At 41.2% G+C, this 20878-nt stretch overlaps 1 protein-coding gene across 2 annotated transcripts in view; it reads left to right on the top strand.

The window, feature by feature from the left end:
• The window catches only part of IPO11 (importin 11), a 336682-nt gene that overhangs the window by 39254 nt on the left and 276550 nt on the right, over nucleotides 1-20878 (top strand). For both annotated transcript variants that reach the window (XM_075182983.1, XM_075182973.1), the window contains exons 4-5: nucleotides 3844-3916; nucleotides 5937-6140. In XM_075182983.1, the coding sequence (XP_075039084.1) occupies nucleotides 3844-3916; nucleotides 5937-6140 (277 nt within the window). The remainder of the gene's footprint in view (nucleotides 1-3843; nucleotides 3917-5936; nucleotides 6141-20878) is intronic.

The following is a 20878-nucleotide window of genomic DNA, read 5'->3' as shown; positions in this document are numbered from 1 at the left end:
GCAATTTGATGTAGTTGTCAATCCTTGTTCCTCTGATACATCACAAGCTAAAAGAAAATGAACCAGATGCATCTGCACAGAAGATTCTCTTTTCTCTATGGATTTTTGGAGACCCTCTGCGTCAGTTCTGATGTTGGATGGTCCTATTATTAGCAGTTAAGGCGACTGTTAGAGGGTTCTTTGTTAAAGCAGCAATCCCATGAACAGATGAGTGATTTTTTTTTATTGTAAAACACTATGGCAGACTATAACAGGAATGTTATTTACCATTTTTACTTGGTTTGTTTCTTCAGCCTTCATAATGATTTACAATTCTTCCCAATATCATGGAGATACCGTGGCCACCACATGGCACATGATGTAGTATTATTATTATTATTATTATTGGTGTGAATGAGTTCTCTGTATAGCGCTGCGGAATCAGTGGCGCTATATAAATAAATGGTGATGATGATGATTATCATTATCTTTTATTTATTTGGCGCCACAAACATTTAGCAGCGCCGTACAGAGAGCATAGGATAAAAGAGAATAGAGCAAAAAAAAACAAAGTGCAATTAAATTATTAACCCAGCTGAGAGACAGGTACACCGGGCAAAGAGGTATAAGTGAATCCCAGGACACTTATAAGCTAGAAAAGGGAATGATGGGGACTAAAGCAAGCTGAACCTGTGTACAGAATTGTGAGTGCAACGAACAGGATCAGAGCAGTGAAGGAGTTGAGAAGACAGGGGAAAGAGAAGATCAAGGTCCGGGGTCTAGTGTCGAGGTGCAAAAATGAGGCTGGGGTGCTGAAGACAAAGCTGACAGGAGGAGGACACGAAGATTAGAGGGCCCTGCTCATGGGAGCTTACAATCTAAAGGGAAGTGGCAGACTAACAGGAAACTCAAAGAGGGGAGTCAGGGTGAAGGGACTAGATATCTGAAGGAAGAGATGAGTAAGCGCAGGTAGCATGAGGAGTGAGGAAGAATGAGGGTGAGGTGTACTGTGGTTAGTGAAGAAGGATCGTGAAGTGGCGAGTTGGGAAGGGGAGAGGTTAGACAGAGAAAGGATAGGCTTTCCTTTGCCGGTGGGTTTTAAGGGATCGCTTGAAGATTTGCAGGCTAGGGGATAGCCTGAAAGTATAAGGGAGATCGTTCCATAGAAGCAGCACAGGAGAAATCTTGAATGCAGGAGTTAAACGTGGTAACCAAGCGGGAGGTGAGGTGGCAGTCGCTGGCTGACCGTAGAGGACGAGAGGGAGTATGAATGGATATGAGGTTGGAGACGTAAGGAGCAGTGGAGTTAGAGATGGCTTTTTAGGTGACGGAGAGGAGTTTGAAGAGAGCATTTTATAGCGGGTGTGGGAGAGGCAAGTAAAGAGGAGGTTGCAGTAATCAAGGCAGGAAATGATCAGAGAATGGATGAGAGTTTTGGTGGCATCAATGAAAAGGAAGGGTCGGATACAAGTTATATTGCGTAGATGAAAGTGGCAGGATTTGGTGAGAGATTGAATATGGGGGTGGGGGTGAAAGAGAGTGAGGAGTCGAGGATGACACCCAGGAATCGAACTTGGGTATAAGAAAAGATGTTGGTATTACCAATAGTGATGGAGAGGGTGGGCGGGGAGGAGACGCTTGATGGAGGGAAGACTGTAAATCAGATTTGGTTATGTTGAATTTAAGGAAACATTGGAAAATCCAGGAGGAGATGGCAGAGTAGCAGCAGGACACCTGAGTGATGAGGGAAGATGAGAGGGATGTAGTGAGCAGAGAGGCTTTGGAACACCTCTCTGAGCTCTGTCTGCTTTGTGTAATGTAAATTCCTCTTCTTCCTTCTTCATATGACCTGCTGAGAGCTTGTGTCTGTGTAACTGGAAGACATATTTTGTAACTCCAAGGTAGATTTTGAAAAGGAAATAATGATTTATAGGAGGACAGCTATGAACAATCAGTTGCATGCTTAGAAGGTATTAAACTTGCTATTTAACAATTTTTTTTAACCTTGTATACGGAATTGCTGCTTTAAATATGCATAAATAGACCTTCTGATCAAACATTTTATATACAGCGAATTCTCTTACCCTGGTATCCTGTAAAAACATTTTTTTATATGCATTGACTAGTTAATCAATTTGAGCATAGATAGATTGCATGTTATAACGCATGGCCTCATGTACAATATACTCCACACGGATTTAATTTGCAGAGAAGTGCTGACTTGCTTATAGGGAACGTCAGACAACCTTAAGGTGTTGGCCTGTGTATATCCTCACACAACTTGTAATAAATACACAGACTTATCTTTCTGGCTTCTTCATCTTTTAATACCACCATAATTATACTCCTTATTTCTATGTGTTCTGCTCCCCACAATATCAGCCTTATGCAGATTTTATTCATTCTAGTCATGGTGCTCACTGTGAGAGAAGCCAACACCATCATCGAATACTCTGCAACATATGCAGTGAGGATTCAAGGCCAGCTGGGGAAAGGTCTTTAGGTCAAGAGGGTTGGAGATGAAGCACTAGACCGCTTCATACACCCCAAACAGCTGCTGGTTACTTGTCTGTGTATTTATGATTGCATATTTGGAATTGAATAAGAGAGGCTTAACCTGGGATGATAGAAAGATATCTAGGGACTTAGCGTGGGGCGTATCACCAGTGACTAAAAGAACATTTTGAACAAGCTTTGAAAAGTCTTTGCTTTGCAGGGGAAATTTAAAACGGCAATGTCTGTAAAGGCAAAACTTGCCTTTAAAGACATTTCCGCAGTTTAACACATTTACCCCTTAGACATTAGCTGGCAGTACAAACCATCTGGATGCATGTGACCCTGAGCAGTTAAATGCATTCATCCACTTCCTTAACGCATTTAACATTGAAATTCATGTGCAGCCAATTTATTGATTACAGCCATAAATTTTTGCAGGGCTGCCGTTGGTGCTAAATTGGTCCTGCATGGATAAGTTTCCTTTTTCTGTCATGGGGAAATCATTCCTCATTTTGCATGCTAAAAATGTTTTATATTGTATATTTTTGTCATTCAGCACAATTATCCAGCAGTGGATCTATAACAAAGAATTTTTTTTCTAAATTCAACAGGCTCAGCAAATGTATGGTCTCATTTACAGTTAGGAGCAAAGCAAAAAAGGCAAAAATTTGCATCTTGTGTGCTACACGCAAAGCAGCCAGGATTTTACCTGCATGCAAAAAAAGGAATGCGCTAGCATTGTAACATGGTTTGTCCAGGAGCAAATGTGAACCTTTATTTTGCTTTGCTCCTATCTCTAAATGAGGCGCTTATTCTCAAGCTCTACCTAGTGCTAGTATTTGCAGTGTCGAAAGAGGCCCGAGATTAAATAGAGAAAATCATGCTGTTAGAGCTATCTGCCCATTGGTAACATAACTGTTATTTCTTACTTAGAGGGGCAAAACTTATTATTGATTATCTTACGGGTGCCAAATTATTTTATGAATAAATTAGTGGGTCAAATTTCATTAATGTATATATGTAAGGGAATTTTTCATTTGTCACCAGTCACAGCTCCTTCTCTCACTGCCAACCCATTGATTGTCTGTTCCCCACTTTTCTAGATCCATTCCCTCACTTTTCTAGTTTTCCTGAATGATCCAACACTAGTCTCATTGTTAAGCTTTCCATTTCCATATACGACTTTACTCGTGGATTTCTTTCACATATGTTCCTGGTATATTGCTTTATGCATTTATTTGTTTTAATAAATAGCTTTAACATTAATTGTAACAGAGGACCATGATGTCCTCATGCTTTACATTGGTGGAATTCTCAAGTTGTATATTTTGTTTTCTGTTTTCACATCTTGTCCTTCCCTCTTTGCAGCGCACTTTCAGAGGGGGAGAAATCAGCTCTGCGTGCAGGACTCATCACCAACTTCAATGAGCCAGTAAATCAGGTTAGTTCGCAGAGGAATACTGATGAGTCTCTGTAACAGTGTTACCTACAGAACGGAGTTGTGCTAATCTACATGTAAATAAACACTTTCCAATTGACAAGGATGAGCAGCGCTAGTTGTGTCTGTGCTTTCACAGGATTGTGTCGCCCTACATTTATTTTTCTTGCGCTTTTGTCAGTCGGTTCTTGCTGAAATATCACAGTGTGTCCCTGCAGAGCCAGAGCTGTGGAGCTTGGATATATTAGGCTCTTTATGATGAAAACAACCGCAGATCGATGCGTGAAAATGAACAGATTAGTAACAGAATTTATTTGAAATAAATATAAAAAGTGCCACATAGATGATGTTAAATGTCCTCATGTTGCTCTGTGATACTCTTTTAATATTCTGATGTTGCAGTCTTTTGTTGATCTAGAGCAGACATGTCAATCCCGCGGGCCGCATGCGGCCCAAACACATATTTTTTGCGGACCCACATTACTATGGGAACACAAGTGGAATGCGGCCAGCGTTTTATTTTATTCAGTTAAATGACTTAAAAAGTCACTGAATACGATAGAACAGTTTGCGTGTGAGTTCAGTCACACTTCCCCGTCAGTGTCACATGACATGTGCACGTGTCAATTCTGCTCATCCCTCTCCACCAACCCTGTACGTTGTTGCACGCAGTCAGAACAGTATGCTTTCGGAATTCAAGTGAACCTCTTGGTACTAAGTAATATCTGACTGTTTGTGCTCAAAATATTACCATTATTTGTTTGGTAAGTTGGTGTCCAAGTACATTTATATGACAGTTTGTGGATTGTTTATAAAATGTATTACCCGTTTGTGCTGACGATGGTTATTTATTTCTTTTTAGTCTTCTTGCGGCTCACACAGTCTTAGGGGTATATTTACTAAACTGCGGTTTTGAAAAAGTGGAGATGTTGCCTATAGAAACCAGATTCTAGCTTTCATTTATTTAGTGCATTCTACAAAATGACAGCTAGAATCTGATTGGTGTAGCAGAAGGGAGGTGGACAGTGTTTGATGAGTAAAAATATAAAACTTTGTGACATCCCCAAAATAGAAAATGAAAATTGTGAGAGGTAAATAAATGATACAGTTATTAGATATGTATTAAATGGATTGCACTCATAGCTAAAAATTAAGTTCTAGCTGGAGTTCAATAAATATGCTATAATACTGAATGTTCTTACCTGGGTTCGGACATATGAATCATGCCCTCTTTCATCCTACAGCTGTTTCAAACTGGCAGTAATTTTGTCAATGCCCCTACTCCATGAAGTTTATGGAGGAGGCGGATCGACTGTACTGTTCTTAGTTTGAACAAGACCTGTCTGTTGAAAGCATCGGGGGACCACTGAATTGGGTTTAACAATGAATCCCCAGGCAAATATCACTCATTATTCTAGTTCAACTTATTGAAGCAGAATTTTCAGTTTTGGGTGGAGTTATTTGGGGTATATTTACTAAACTGCAGGTTTGAAAAAGTGTAGATGTTGCCTATAACAACCAATCAGATTCTAGCTGTCATTTTGTAGAATATATAAATAAATGATAACTAGAATCTGATTGGTTGCTATAGTCAACATCTCCATTTTTTTATTTTTTTCATAAAAATGCTATTAGTTTTTATTGGGGAGGAAACAGGAGGGGAAGGATACATAACAAAATTGTCAAAACAAGAATTAGTTTCTAAACATCTCCACTTCTTCAAACCCGCAGTTTAGTAAATATACCCCATGGTCTGTAAATGAGATTAATATTTGGCTAATCCTGTTGGACAGTTATTTAGGTGTCTCAAGGGATTGTTCATTTTAAGTGTTAAGATGTCCTATATCACAGAATGGAGAGCCCTAACCATGATGTAAATAGAGACAATTTGAATGAAGTTCCAGAATTTGGTATGGTGCTAGTCTTAGAATTTGTTTGCAAAGTGTTGATCTTTTTGATCACCCGTCCTTCTTTTATTGCCCGAGGTCTTTTGATTTATATATTTTTTTCTTTTTTCTTGTAGATTGCTACTCAAATTGCTGTACTGATCGCTAAAGTTGCAAGGCTTGATTGTCCCAAGCAATGGCCTGAGCTTATTCCTACTCTGATTGAGTCAGTAAAGGTTGAAGATGACCTTCGTCAGCATAGAGCGTTACTTACCCTTTATCACGTGACCAAGACTTTGTCTTCTAAAAGGCTGGCTGCAGACAGGAAGCTCTTTCAAGATGTAAGTATGCTCTTTCATCAGCTAATTTCCTTCCAAAGCATCAAAATATATGTACACCTCTCCTTTAGCAATTTTATTTAGGGTGGTTATTCATTTGTTGGGAAAGTTATAGCAAATCAAGACAACACGCATTATAATTTGTAATATAACTTGTCTCAGCTTGCACATCTATATTAGTGATTTCTCAGATAGGGCCACCATCGCAGAAGGTTTTGATGCATCGCTAGGCAGTTTTTAGATTTTCATGCAGCCACATTAGACTCTGCCTGTACCTGATGTTTACTCAGTGTCGCTTAGAAAGATAAAGCAGCATTGAACCACATTAGTTTGATGTGCTTTATATAGCTTAGTTCTCATATTGCCAAATATCCTTCCACAGGATGGAGCACGGGCTAAGTACATAGTGAGATTCTGAGATATCGCCTTTATTTTTTTTGCATTAATTGCTTTGCAATTCAAGCGTTTCCACACAAAGCTGTGAGTAGTTATCTTAAAAGCCCAGGACTATACCAGGATCCGATCTGTTACCCCGCAAGTGTGTCAAGAATTGGAACTTTGTTTTAAGTCTCTCTAGCTTTTTGGACAGAGATTTATTGCATTCACGAGATTTATGCTATCAAATCTGATTGTGATATACTCTCTTATCAGGGCTGCCAAGAGGAATTCAGGGCCCTGGTACAACAAATTAATGGGGCCCCCCTTATAGTCGAGTATGTAAAAAAAAAAAAATCGGAGGTGTGGTCATTCATTTGGGGGCGTGCCTAACGTGCCATTTGGGGCGTGGCTAACACATCAAAATCACTAGGCTCTGAATTCGCCGGAGCGTCACATATGTCCAAGCACTCCTGACTTTCAGGACATCTAGCACCACAGTGTAGTATAGAAAGAATGCAGTGTGTACACAAAGAGTTCAGTCTTGGCCTGCACCTTACATTGGGCAGAACACTCACCAAAAATTGGCATTGTCCCTACTAGAATCACAACATTACACATACTGTCCTGCTCTCTCCTACCTGTTCTTCTCACTTCCACTACTTGTGGCTGCAGGTTTCTTTAGTTGCGGCTTGTCTAGATCCTGGAATGCTGGGGGCCCTATTTGGAAAAAAATGGCTACATTTAGATAATTCCAAACAACCCTGGCTTTAAATCAATACCACCCACGATTAATAATTAGGCCTTCCTCCAGCTCCAACATTACAATAATGTGCCCCTTCATCATCGCCATGCCTTATGATCACACTGCGCCCTCCATGCTGCTTTTGCCCCCTTCACCTGGCTCCCCTTCATCACACTATACTATGCTGCCCCCCCCCCCTTTTTCAATCCCACTGTGCAATGCCTCCCCCCCTTTTTAACCCCACTGTGCCATGCTGCCTCCCGTTTTTTAACCCCACTGTGCCATGCTGCCCCCCTGTTTTTTAACCCCACTGTGACATGCTCCCCCTGTTCTTTAACCCCACTGTGCCATGCTCCCCCCTGTTCTTTAACCCCACTGTGCCATGCTGCCCCTTTTTTTAACCCCACTGTGCCAAGCCCCCCCTCATTTTTTAACCCCTCCGTGCCAGGCCCCCCCGTTTTCCTCCCTTTACTTACCTTTTCCTTTTCTTCTCTCTTCTTTCTTGGTCTTCTCTGCTCCATTCAGACTGTCTGAATGCTGGGCGTGACATGATGACGTCACACCCGGCATTGAGGCTGAATGGAGCAGAGAGGAGGGACGCCAGGCGCCGCAATCACGTGAGTATGGTTATATTTTTTTTTACTACTCTGCTCCCCCACCAACGACCGAGCCGCCCCACCCCTCCCCGCCGCAAAAAGAAAACCCCCCAAAAAAAAACAACAAACAAATTTAGTTTTGAAAAATAAAAAAAGAAATCGTCAGCGTGAGGGCCCGGGTAATTAGTACCCCCTCCCCCCTCTCGGCGGCCCTGCTCATTCTCAGACCTCATGGCCTGAGGAATTAGACACCACTCCATAAGACACATGGTTGTCTTTTTATTGAATATTTTGTCTTTTATAATGCATGTTTAAGTGTGTAGCTTAGCGCTCTTTTTTGTTTGGTATTTCCACTTGTGTATTTAGGTTTCAGAGCCTAATGATTAGAGCTGCAGCTCGACTTATTTGCTAAGGTCTTGATTAGCGCCCATTTTTTTTTTTCTTTTTTGCACATTAGACTCTGCCTGTACCTGATGTTTACTCAGTGTCACTTAGAAGGTAAAGCCGCATTAAACCATATTAGTTTGATGTGCTTTATATAGCTTAGTTTTCATATTACCAAATATCATTCCTGTTTTGTGTCTTTGGATAAACTTGAACCGCCAAGATCTACCCTTACAAATTCTACATCTTAAGAAAATTAAAGTGGTAATTGTACTTGCTGTTGTTGCTTTTTTGTTTTAATTATCACAGGCAGCAGGTGATTTCAGGTTATGATTTAATAGTAGTATCTTTCCAAGACAAATGTTGCTGAGAGTTGTGATGGTTTCAGAAGCAAATGGTGAAGCACATCTTTATAAAATTGCAATAGCCGTTTCTGTTCATGTGAAACTCAGCTGTAATTTAGTACATTTTTTCATAGACTGTTCAGACTTTAATTTACATCTACCGTAGACAGTCATTACAGTTTCATAAGTGCATTTATAAGATTGATGTGTTTTGATAAGTCTGAACAGAATATATTAAACTGTATTAATGGACATATCTTCTCATGACGTCTTTTTTTATGGAATAAACCACATGACTTAAATTCTGTCCCAGTATCTTAAGGATATATTGCATTCCAAAAAAAAATAATTCAGTTCTCAGTGATATTATCCCTTAAGTATTTCCCAGTCCCCAAAGCTTAATTACCAGGGGGCTAGTGGGTCTCCTGGCATCCTGTGGGCACCAGCCGCGGCTCCTTTGTTCTTGAGCGCACCCGCAGACTGCATGTGGTCGGTGGATTGCCAGGAGCGGGGAGAGCGCGGCAGACATCAATGTATTCTCCTCCTGCTGCACCGGCTTTTATTTTAAAGGAGGCGCTGGTGTCTGCTGCCACTTTGCTAACTGGGGGTAAGAGGAGGGATTGTGGGACTTTGCCTGTACAACATAAATAAGTGTTATGGCGGGTTAGGGAAGAGAAGGGGGTGAGCTGCATCATGTCTGGCGCTATAGTGACATACAAAATGGAGAGTGCGCCCCCCCCCCCCCTCCTTTCTCCTGCAGAACGCGTGGAGGAAGGGATGGAAACGAAATAAGTCCGAACTGTTCTAATATTAAAGATGAAAGAATATGAATGATTAAAAAACAACAACAAACAATAAGTTCGGCTCCTGGTCCAGTGGCTGTATCACATCACATGGCGGTTTGTTAGCGTGGTTGGCAAATTACTCCACAGAGGCCAGCATTGGTGGTCTAGATTTACAGCCATGCCCAAAGACATTTTGATCAACCAGCTAATTCTGTGCTGGGTAATTTGGAGCCAACTACGAGGAGATTTGCCTATATAGCTGCATGTGTTACCAGCATAAGCTTATATTGCATCAATCGCAGATCAGATCTAACAACTGGGTCAAATTATTGTTATTTTTTTTTTTAAATATAATAAATACTCATTACAGTTTAACACGTAAAAATGACTGTGAATTGTGTCTTTTCCCATCTTTACTTTAAGTTATGATTGAAGAGGTCCTTAAGGATGTGGAGCTATTTAAGATGTATTTGTGGAGAAAAGATCTGTTGACTGGGGATTTCGCAGGTCGAAATTTTCATGATGTGTTGAAGTAGGATTTAATAATATACATGTTCTTAACAGTCTTTGGAAATAACCAAGTCTGCAATAAACAAAATGTTTTCTTTTCATTTTGATTAAAGCATTTTGCGGGTACCCGTGTCTGATGTAAAGATACATGATAATGATCTGATGATTACACCAGCAGCACTATCTGTCCACTTCTGATTGGCTGTTTGTGTATTGATCCCACCAGCCGATGGTTCATTCATTAGTATAGTGGCTATATATTATTAAGTCACGGTCGTATACTTCTTATTGAGCAGCTGCAGTATTGCGGGATAGAAGAGTTATAAAGTGGTATACAACTTATGTGGGAGAGTTCATATTTACATCTTAAGGTGCATGTCTAGCGATTTATTTTAGCAATTTTAAAACTTTATTCTCTCTTTTATATACGACACTTCATTATATTATATTGTGTGGGTGAATAGGGTAATGTGACTTTTTTTGCTATCTTTGGACATAAGTATTTGTGTGCCTGACATACCAATACTTCAGTGTTTTGAGTTGAAGGTATCTTGACAACTGTGTGACTCAACGTACACACGCAAGTCCACAATTTTTGAAACATAATTTTTACGTGTACAATCAGGGAGCAAAATGCCTCAAAGTCTAAGTGAGGCTCTTTATGTACAACAGTACACCTTGACTGAAGGTCAAACGATTGTTAATGAAAAGTAACGATTTAAAGGCAAATAAAAGTTGAGTGGTTTCCCATTTATGACCAGAGGCGGCAGCTCTCCGTATATGCTTGGTTAATATGCAAAATAAGATTTGTTTGTAAGTATCTGCATTGTTATCTTATTTGGTGTGCAGAGTGAGGTGTCTTGCTAGAGCTGAATCTCTGTATGATATTGACTTATGGTGTGATGTTATAAGGCCAGTTACCTACGTTTTTATTTGTATAATTCTAAGAAGGAGTCTGTGTTATAAAGTGGTAGTTGGTGCATACGGGAGAGCCGGGGGGAGGTGGGTGTGTGTGTGTGTGGACAGGGCTCGTCGAATCACGTGATTTGGGCCTGCCCCCTGAAATGTCATCACAATTTCTAGCCTATTACAACAGGGGGGGGGGGGGGCGGACACGATGACACGTTAATCACGTCCTAAGCCCCGTCCCCGTCACCTAACTAATGAGGTGCGCCAGGAACCGGGAGATTGCCCTGCTCTCCCAGGAGTCCAGGAGGACTCTCAGAAAACTGGGAGTCTCCGGACATTTTCGGGAGAGTAGGCAACTATGAGTTAGTGCTCTAACAAAGCTTATATTTTCTTAGGCGCACACTGAGCCATTTCACCTAATTATAGAATTCAAAGTGACTTTTCTCATGCAACGTGTTAAAAATTTTTTCTCCCCTTGCTGTTACGATGTATGATTACGTGGAGATTCACACTTAGACACAAACACATTTTTATTAATGTATGTGCTGGGAATGTCCTCTTGTTGTGGTTGCCTGGCTTTGGAAATTACACAAATATGAATTACAGACGCTGCTTAGTAGTAATTGCTAACATACATTATGCATCTGGACTCATTCCATCACAGTCATGCACTATGGGAAGAGAACCAATCTACCAGCTGAAAGCTTGGGCAAACGTCATGTCCTTTTGTAACCTCTCTCTTATCTCATTTCAATAATCTCTGTGCAACATGGAAATCTGTTTTTTTTCCAATGGTTCGCAAAAGTAGACGCTCTGATACACATGATGCTTGCAAGGAATTCCCTCAATCTTTCCACTCCCACCAGCCAATGAAAAATTCTGCACCTTTGCAGATGCCGTCATCTAGCTCTGTAAACGTAAGTGCTTTCCCCGAAATCTAGGCACACCTAGAAATCGAGACCAACAGTTATGTAAATCACATAAGTCACTAATTCAGTTAATGTTGTGGCATGGAACGTTAACTCAGTAGATAAAAATAATCTAAAAGGGAAAATCCCCATTAACTATATTTTAAATTAAGCCAAAATCAAATGTTTGCATTGCTTCGTGTGTAAAACTAGAGTGAAATACATAAAGTCCTTCAAACAGGTACACTACATGTGCTACTCACTTTTTTTAATGTCGTTGTCGTACTGGTCCAGTACTTTTACCATTATCTCCACCTCTCTTGGGCTCATTGGATTTGCTCTTTGCTCTTCTTGAACATCTCCGTCCCCCACCTTAAGTTTTTCAACATTTTTTGGCCCTTCCAGCACCATCTCTGACTCTGTCTCCGTCTCCATAGCTGCAACCCCCACTGACACCTTCTCCTCACCCGCCATCTTCTCAAGTTCCTTGATGCCAGACAGGCTCCTCTGTCATTTTATACACTCAGACGTGGGCGTTGTTTTTTGCTGTGGACCATTCAGCGATGATGCCTGCAGAGAATTGAGCATTGTGGGTGATGCCTATTCGTGTATAATAACCTCGTGTATGGAGATTTAGGGCTATAACTTTAACCCGTACAGGACCATTTTATTCGAAGGGATTTTATTATTAGGGAATAATTATTGCATTGCACTTTACAAGTTAAATGTTTTTTCTAAATTTTATCTATGGTATTAAACTTCTATTTTATAGGAATGAATGAAGAGACAGTGTGGTCTTCTCTTTTTATGCGGTTTTGGGTGTTAACTATAGTGAAAGCTCTGCCCCTTTATGCTAATGTCTTTGGTATATCGTTACATGCCCGCAAATATTGCTTCAGTGTGTACGAAATGAAAATCATTCCTGACGACAGCATAGCTGTAAAAAGTCGTTACCAGGATGGCCACTCTTCCCTTTATCGTCTGAAACAAGGCTAGTGTGTATGCAGCCCATGGACCGAGCGATCGGACCATCGATCGGATGTAAAATCGATCGGTATAAAAAGTTGGTGGAAAATTCTGTAGTGTTTACCCAGCTTTAGTTATAAATGTGGGGGTAGGTGCTGAGACTAGTCTTTAGTAACAAAAAGTCTTGTGGTGCAAGATGCCGTATAATAGTTTTAACACAATATAATTATTTTTCCTTTTAAGACAGTCTTAATTTTTCCTAGAAATGTTGTGGCTAGGCTAGCATGCCTGCTGAATCAGGTGGTACTGTGCCTGCTCGCTAACTGTTTGTAATCTACACTGGATATTTAGTAACGCGCCTCCTTGTATATTACACTGAAATTCTGAAATGGTCTTGCAGAGATATCTGAGACAATGATACATTGTTTTTGACTTAATATAACTGCAGTATGAAAGGAGCTACAGTACCTTTTGGACAGTCCAATTAAACCAGATTTCGTAAAGCCATGGGCTGCACACTGAGATTTTACTTCTAGTAAGATATCACTTTGGTGTTCGGTTAATCAGTTTTTTATTTTCTTATAGCAGGGCACGGGCTTGAGGAAAGCTGGTAAGATTGGAACATGATTGCAGAGGATCTTGCAGATGCGCACAATGGATATATTGCTTTTTTGTTATTGTACCTCAACATTTTCTTTACTTTTAATTTTTGTTTTTAGCTTGGCTGGTCAATCTTTATGCATTGCACGCTAGCGGCAGACAATGACAAAGCACATTTGTAAAGTCAAAATGTATGTTTTTGAAGGCTAATCCTGAATCTGAAATGTTATATAACATCAATTTACTCGCATTTTAATTGGCCTCATTTGCATTTAATTAAGAAGGAAGGATAAACATTGCAGGCGTTTAAGCACCCATTGTACATGAAGTGATTTCCGTCTGTATTTTCAGCTCCATGTTAAGTATACTTTACATGTAAGTTCAGGGGCTTCATCTTTCAAGCTCTCGACATATTCCTGTCTGTTAGCTTTGTATGATTTTATTGAACAAGTGGCTCGCAAAAGGCCCATAAGCAGGGGAGGGCTGACAACTGTGGTGGTGACCTAGGCTCTGCAGTGGAAAAATGGATGTGATGAAAGCCACGTGGGTGCGATTTGTCCAATATTGGTTGGTTTTATATAGCAAATGCAATATATGAAAAAGCTGTAGTCAAATCCGACTAATATATATTAATGCAGACGCTATTTTAATAACCTGTACACAATGCAGCGAGCATCTCAGTACTCAATCTACAATACAGGGGAAACTCTGCTTATCTCTATATAATACAGATAACATTCTACTGACTGATCTACAGTACATAGAGCATTCTAGTGACTGATATACAATATAGAGAGCATTCTAATGACTGATATACAATATAGAGAGCATTCTAATGACTGATATACAATATAGAGATCATTCTGGGACTGATATACAATACAGAGAGCATTCTAGTGACCTCTATAAAATACAGAGAACATCTTAATGACCAGTATGCAATGCAGAGAGCATCTTAATGACTTGTGTGCAATACAGTGAACATTATAGTGACCTTTCTGGAAAAAAATACAAACACACCGAGGACTACTTTTCAATGCAAACCATGTTCTGGAGGCCACTGTAAACTACAGACCACAAAATCTCTAGTTGTTTTACAATGCAGGTCCCCCAAAAGACGACATTTTTACAAATCGGGCTCCTAGAATTTCTGGTGGCTTTCTACTGCAGTCCACCCCAAATCTCTGGAGGCTAATAGGCTGCCAGGTCTGTGGTGGCTTTACCAGACAGATCCCAGATCTCTCTTGGCTTTATAATGGAAACCCAAGATTTTTTAATGGCAGCAGAAAGGAATTACCTGTCCCTCCTGCAATCCCATGCAGGTGCAGTTTTGTTTATGTAGGTTAGAAGTATTTAATATTGGATTCTGTAAAAAAAAAAGGCAACCAATGTAGAGACTGACAGAGTGGTTGAGCATTCGAAGAACAATTTGCAAGGAAAATCAATCTAGCCACTGCATGCAAAATAGATTGTAGGCGTGAGAATCTGTTGTAGGGAAGACCAGTAAGGAGGAAATTCCAATAGTCACTGTGGGAGATGATGTCTGTAATGGGGTTTAGATTGTAAGCCGTATTGGGCAGGCATGTTATCTACAGTTCCCCAGCTTGTTCATAACAAGAAGTTACTCCATTATTTATTATTAGCTGGTGGAGGTCAAACAAGTGAGCTGTCAGAGTAATGCAGTCTGATTCATCACTTTCCCTTTCCCCAAAAATTACAATAACTGTTAAGCAGTAGTACTAGGTGCACCTGGTGTATGTAGACGACAGACGCCCTTTACCCCTTGTCTGCTCAGGATGAGTGGGATCTTCCGCCACACGACTCCCTAAAATGCTAAGGATGAGTGCCACTCATCCTCTGCATTTAAGAGATGAATAAAACTTTCCACTGTGAGATGTGTGTTTTCGAATGCTGCCAGAGGAAAATAATCTTCCCTCCGTTAGAGAAGTCCATGTACACAGTCTATTAAAGTCTCTGGGAAATCCCAGGTATATTACACAAGGCCATTATTATCATCATCATCAGCAGTTATTTATATAGCGCCACTAATTCTGCAGCGCTGTACAGAGAAGTCACTCACATCTGTCCCTGCCCCATAGGAGCTTACAGTCTAAATTCCTTGTTTAAAAGAGGAAAATCCCCCTCTTTCAAATGATGGTACCCCTATTTTTTTATTGTCTGTTGATTGTCTTTGATTAGCAGCCGTCAATGTGCTGAGCACAGGTTAAATATAATATCATTATTGATATTTAATCAGCCTTATCAAGTCACACAGTCACACTGTAACCATCATGACACAGTGGCCATCTTGACACAGTGACCATCTTCACACAGTGACCATCTTCACACAGTGACCATCTTCACACGGTGACCATCTTCACACAGTGGCCATCTTCACACGGTGACCATCTTCACACGGTGACCATCTTCACACAGTGGCCATCATGACACAGTGGCCATCATGACACAGTGGCCATCTTCACACAGTGACCATCATGACACAGTGGCCATCTTCACACAGTGACCATCTTCACACAGTGACCATCTTCACACGGTGACCATCTTCACACAGTGACCATCTTCACACAGTGACCATCTTCACACGGTGACCATCTTCACACGGTGACCATCTTCACACAGTGACCATCTTCACACAGTGGCCATCTTCACACGGTGACCATCTTCACACAGTGGCCATCTTCACACGGTGACCATCTTCACACAGTGGCCATCTTCACACGGTGACCATCTTCACACGGTGACCATCTTCACACAGTGGCCATCTTCACACGGTGACCATCTTCACACGGTGGCCATCTTCACACGGTGACCATCTTCACACGGTGACCATCTTCACACAGTGGCCATCATGACACAGTGGCCATCTTCACACAGTGACCATCTTCACACAGTGGCCATCATGACACAGTGGCCATCTTCACACGGTGACCATCTTCACACGGTGACCATCTTCACACAGTGACCATCTTCACACAGTGACCATCTTCACACGGTGGCCATCTTCACACAGTGGCCATCTTCACACGGTGACCATCTTCACACGGTGGCCATCATGACACAGTGGCCATCTTCACACAGTGACCATCATGACACAGTGACCATCTTCACACAGTGACCATCATGACACGGTGACCATCTTCACACAGTGACCATCATGACACGGTGACCATCTTCACACAGTGGCCATCTTCACACAGTGGCCATCTTCACACAGTGGCCATCTTCACACAGTGGCCATCTTCACACGGTGACCATCTTCACACGGTGGCCATCATGACACAGTGGCCATCTTCACACAGTGACCATCTTCACACGGTGGCCATCTTCACACAGTGGCCATCTTCACACAGTGGCCATCTTCACACGGTGACCATCTTCACACAGTGGCCATCATGACACAGTGACCATCTTCACACAGTGACCATCTTCACACAGTGACCATCATGACACGGTGACCATCTTCACACGGTGACCATCTTCACACAGTGGCCATCATAACACATTGAACTGTTGTGACCTATATTTTTTTTTTTGAAAGACTGACAGGCCTATTGGATGATCCTTGTCTCCTGCACGGTCACCATTGTTCGGTCCTCTACAACTCTGTTACCCAGCTCTCTGCTTTTAACAAAGTGGAGGCAGAAGCATTAAGACATAGAAAAGGAGCAATGCTGCCCCCATTGGCCAACTGGTACAGGGGCTGTATTCTGTGCCATGAGGGGGTGGGAAGCAACATGGAGGCTATGCCATATAGTCACGTATGCATCCATAAGGTATATGGTGGTATGTGAGGCTATATAAGGCATATTGTCTGTGAGGATTATGTGTGATATATACTGGCATGTCATGCTGTATGAGTATGTTTAGTGACGTGAGGTTGCCATGTGAGGCTACATGAAGGTATATTGGCTATATATTGGCTTTATGGGCCATATTAGTTTTATGTAATTATGTGAGGCTTATATGAAGGGTCAGCTGGTTCTCATGTACATCGTTTGTGTTTGTTTTTTTATGATTACTGTATGCATTAAACAATTAACATTTTAGCTGTATTGAAAAAGAAAAGGCATTTTGTCATAGTTTACCATCACCTCTCCCTTTATTATGGTGCAGCTCCCCTGCACCATAATATGGATTCATTACTGTTTATTACTTTAGTACTGTTCATTTATATGCTGTAATGTAACATTTCAGTAAGTATTAGACAGCTAATTGTGCAGTGAGCTGCATATGTCATTTTTGCTCTAACATTATGTTCATTTAACGGTCTGACATTAATTTCATGGCTCTCTGTGCTAAAGTAAAATTTTGAGAGAACGCTGTGTGCCACATTGCATTAACCCTTCAGTGTGACACTGTTTAAATTATTCTCAACAGTCTCGCTGAAGCTGGAAGGTCTGTTTCAGAATTGTATATTTTTTGTCTGTTCTGAGCTTCAATCTGTTTTTTTAGTTTCTTATCAACAAAAAATAACAACAAATTACAACATACAGGTTGGGGGCAAAAATTGGAAATCTCGTTATGAAGTCGCCTAATAGGGTGTAGGTTTACCACATGCAACCACTACCACCTGGATGCACCATGAGTTTACCAATGTCTGGCGCAGGAGCGATGAGGTGCCATAAATCCACAAGGAAGTCACTCAACTGATGCCGGGTTGATGTTGGCGACAAGCACTCACAATATCCCATAAATGCTTGATTGGGATCCTGGAAGACACCTATAAAGCTGGGTACACACTGCAGAAATTTCGACCAACTTTTTATGCCGAGCGATTTTACATGCGATCGATGTTCCGATCGCTCGGTCCATGGACTGCAATACACACTAGCCTTGTTTAGGACGAGAAAGGGAAGAGCGGACCTCCCGTTAGCGACTTTTTACAGCCATGTTGTCGTGAGCAATGACTGTAATTTCATACTCGCTGTTGTGGATCGATCAGAAGTTTATACACACTACACAGCGGAAACGAGATTGGAACGAAAATATTAAACGGTACGACCAACCAAATGAGGCGACAATCGTCCATTTGGGCAGACTTTCGACCATCGTGTCACTGTACACACTGACCCGACTTTTGAACGAGCGGTCGTATGTCGGCTGATTTAGCCGATTATTGGTTGAAAACTGTGTAGTGTGTACCCAGCTAAAGGAAGAGATGCTGTACTGTGGTGAAGTTCATTAAGTAGAAATTAGCATTGACTGGCATCCAAACCATGCCAGGAAGATGTGTCCCAAAACATCACGGAACCACGAGAATCCTTCACTGTTAGAAACAAGCACTCGGGGCTGTAATGTTAGGATCCCCCCTGCACGTAGTCTTCTTCAGATGATTCATCTGACCATATCACCTTCTTCCTGTACTGCTCTCATTGCTGTGCTCGCACCACTGCACTGACTGCTCCCAGCTCCTTCCTGCTTTATTATTATTACTACTTAAAAGCCCATCAAAATGACGGAAAAAAAATAAGTGTTTTTTGAATGTTCATGCTGTCCTTTCATTAAGTGCTCAATGATGGGGGCCGACCACATTACACCCAATTTGACTTTACTCTTGTAGCAGCATTAATTGAATATTTTGTCAGATGGCTGCTTAGCTTGGCAAAATTCACAAGTACTGTTCATGGGACCACAGTGATCAGCATTATTAATTGTTTCATTAAAGTTACTGACATCAAGAACAACGCGGCATCTTGTTCGCTGACTTTGTAGGCGTTGACGTGATATTACCTCTGTCCTGTTCGCTGTTTTCTCTGTGACAGGCAAATTGCTGAGGAGTTGTATTTGCATGGCGATGACAGTCACATTGGTGTTGTCTTTGGTCATCAGTCATAAATTTGTCGTTGGGCTTTATCCTGCTCCGCCCTTCGTCTTTTTGCTGCTTCTTGCAGTGCAGTTACTCCCACAGCAGACATTTGCCTTTTCGGTGGCATCGCAGTTACACTTTGTTGTTTTAAATTAATTAGTATATTGCTATTAATTTAACACTAAGTACAAATAAAAGTAATGGATAGAAAATCGAGTCAATTTGGAATAGCAAAGGTTGTTCTAAATGGTAACTGCCCCACAAAGAAACCTAAAAACAAATAAACAATAAAACCATACTTACCAACTTTTGAAAGTTGGCTTCTGGGAGCCTGCCAGGGGGAGGTGGGCGTGATGGGGGCGGGGCTCCAAAATTTGTGTCATTTTGGATCCCCCCCCCCCGCGTGACGTAATGACGCAAACGCGTCATTTTACAGCAGGGGGTGGGGCCAAACGCAGCGATTCCCGGTGAATCACTGCGTTTTGGACCTAATTCTGTCCACTTCACTAGGAAGTGGGCAGATGCGGGAGATTGCCACACTCTCCCGGGAGTCCGTGAGACTCTCGCGAAATGCGGGACTCTCCCGGATATTTCGGGAGAGTTGGCAGGTATGAATAAAAGAGCAAGAAATGAGGAAAGTCTATCCAGTAGGAATAGTCAAGTACACAAAAGAGACATTTGCACACAGCTTACAAAATTTGCTTGTGTGTGGTGCAGTGCTAGCCATATATATATATATATATATATATATATATATGCTGTAACAGAAAAACAAGTAGGGCGCCCCAATGTGTATTATCAAATATGGTATTTGGGAAGATGTAATAACTGCGTACCGTAAAGATGTATTCAAGATGTAAATGGTCAAGTGGAGGTTCCTCTTCAGAGGTAATCCCTCTCAAACTCCATCAGATGTAGCGACAATGCAGAAAAACAGAACAGAAAATAACATAGTGCAGTATTGTTTCAAACTGTACCAATTCTGGAAATAGTCCTCCACCAGCAGATCAAATAGTGAACCCAAAGGTGAATGATATAACACACAGGTGCAATGTGCATCCCTAAGTGTATAAAATCTGCGTACCAGAAAATCAGAGGACCATAGACTTGCTTAGACCGTATAAAATCTCACATGAGGTAACCACAATAGCGCTGGTAGATGTCACCGCTCAACGCGTTTCGTCCCGGATTTTGAGGAACAACTTGATGTGTATCTGGACCGATATCCGATCACTCACAGTGATGTCGGTTCCGATCACAGCTTGTCTCCGTTGTCTCCAGTGGATCGACATACATATATATATATATATTTAAATATATATATTTAAACATATATATATATTTTTTTAGATTAACCTTTATAGGGCGCCACATGAGGTCTGCCGTGTAGAGAGCAAACAACAAGACTGTTCATGGTCTAACAGTACAATACAGTAAACAAATAACACTACAGCTCCCAACATTAGTGTCAGATTTGTTTGTTATCACACTTGTTTAAACCGCCTGCTGATATGTTATTACAGATATGTGTCTCTTACTTTGATTAAATGTTTTGTTCTTACTTATTGCTGAGATTAAGGTTAATGCTTGGCCTTTTGAAGGTTAGAGATCTGCCCATTTGGCACCAGAAGTGTGTTATGTTGCCTGACCCTGGTTTAGGTGATTGTTTGCCTGGTAAACTAATCATTCATTAATTAGAAACAATCCAGTTTTGTCACTCGTTTACATAATTTACTCGGTGTCACATAGTGAAAAATGACACTGAACATTCGAAAAAAAGCCTATTCAGTAG

The sequence above is a fragment of the Mixophyes fleayi genome, chromosome 1, assembly GCF_038048845.1.
Source record: "Mixophyes fleayi isolate aMixFle1 chromosome 1, aMixFle1.hap1, whole genome shotgun sequence".
NCBI classification, from domain to species: Eukaryota; Metazoa; Chordata; class Amphibia; order Anura; family Limnodynastidae; genus Mixophyes; species Mixophyes fleayi.
The sequence above is the reverse complement of the archived record's forward strand: the minus strand, read 5'-3'. Positions and strand labels throughout refer to the sequence as shown.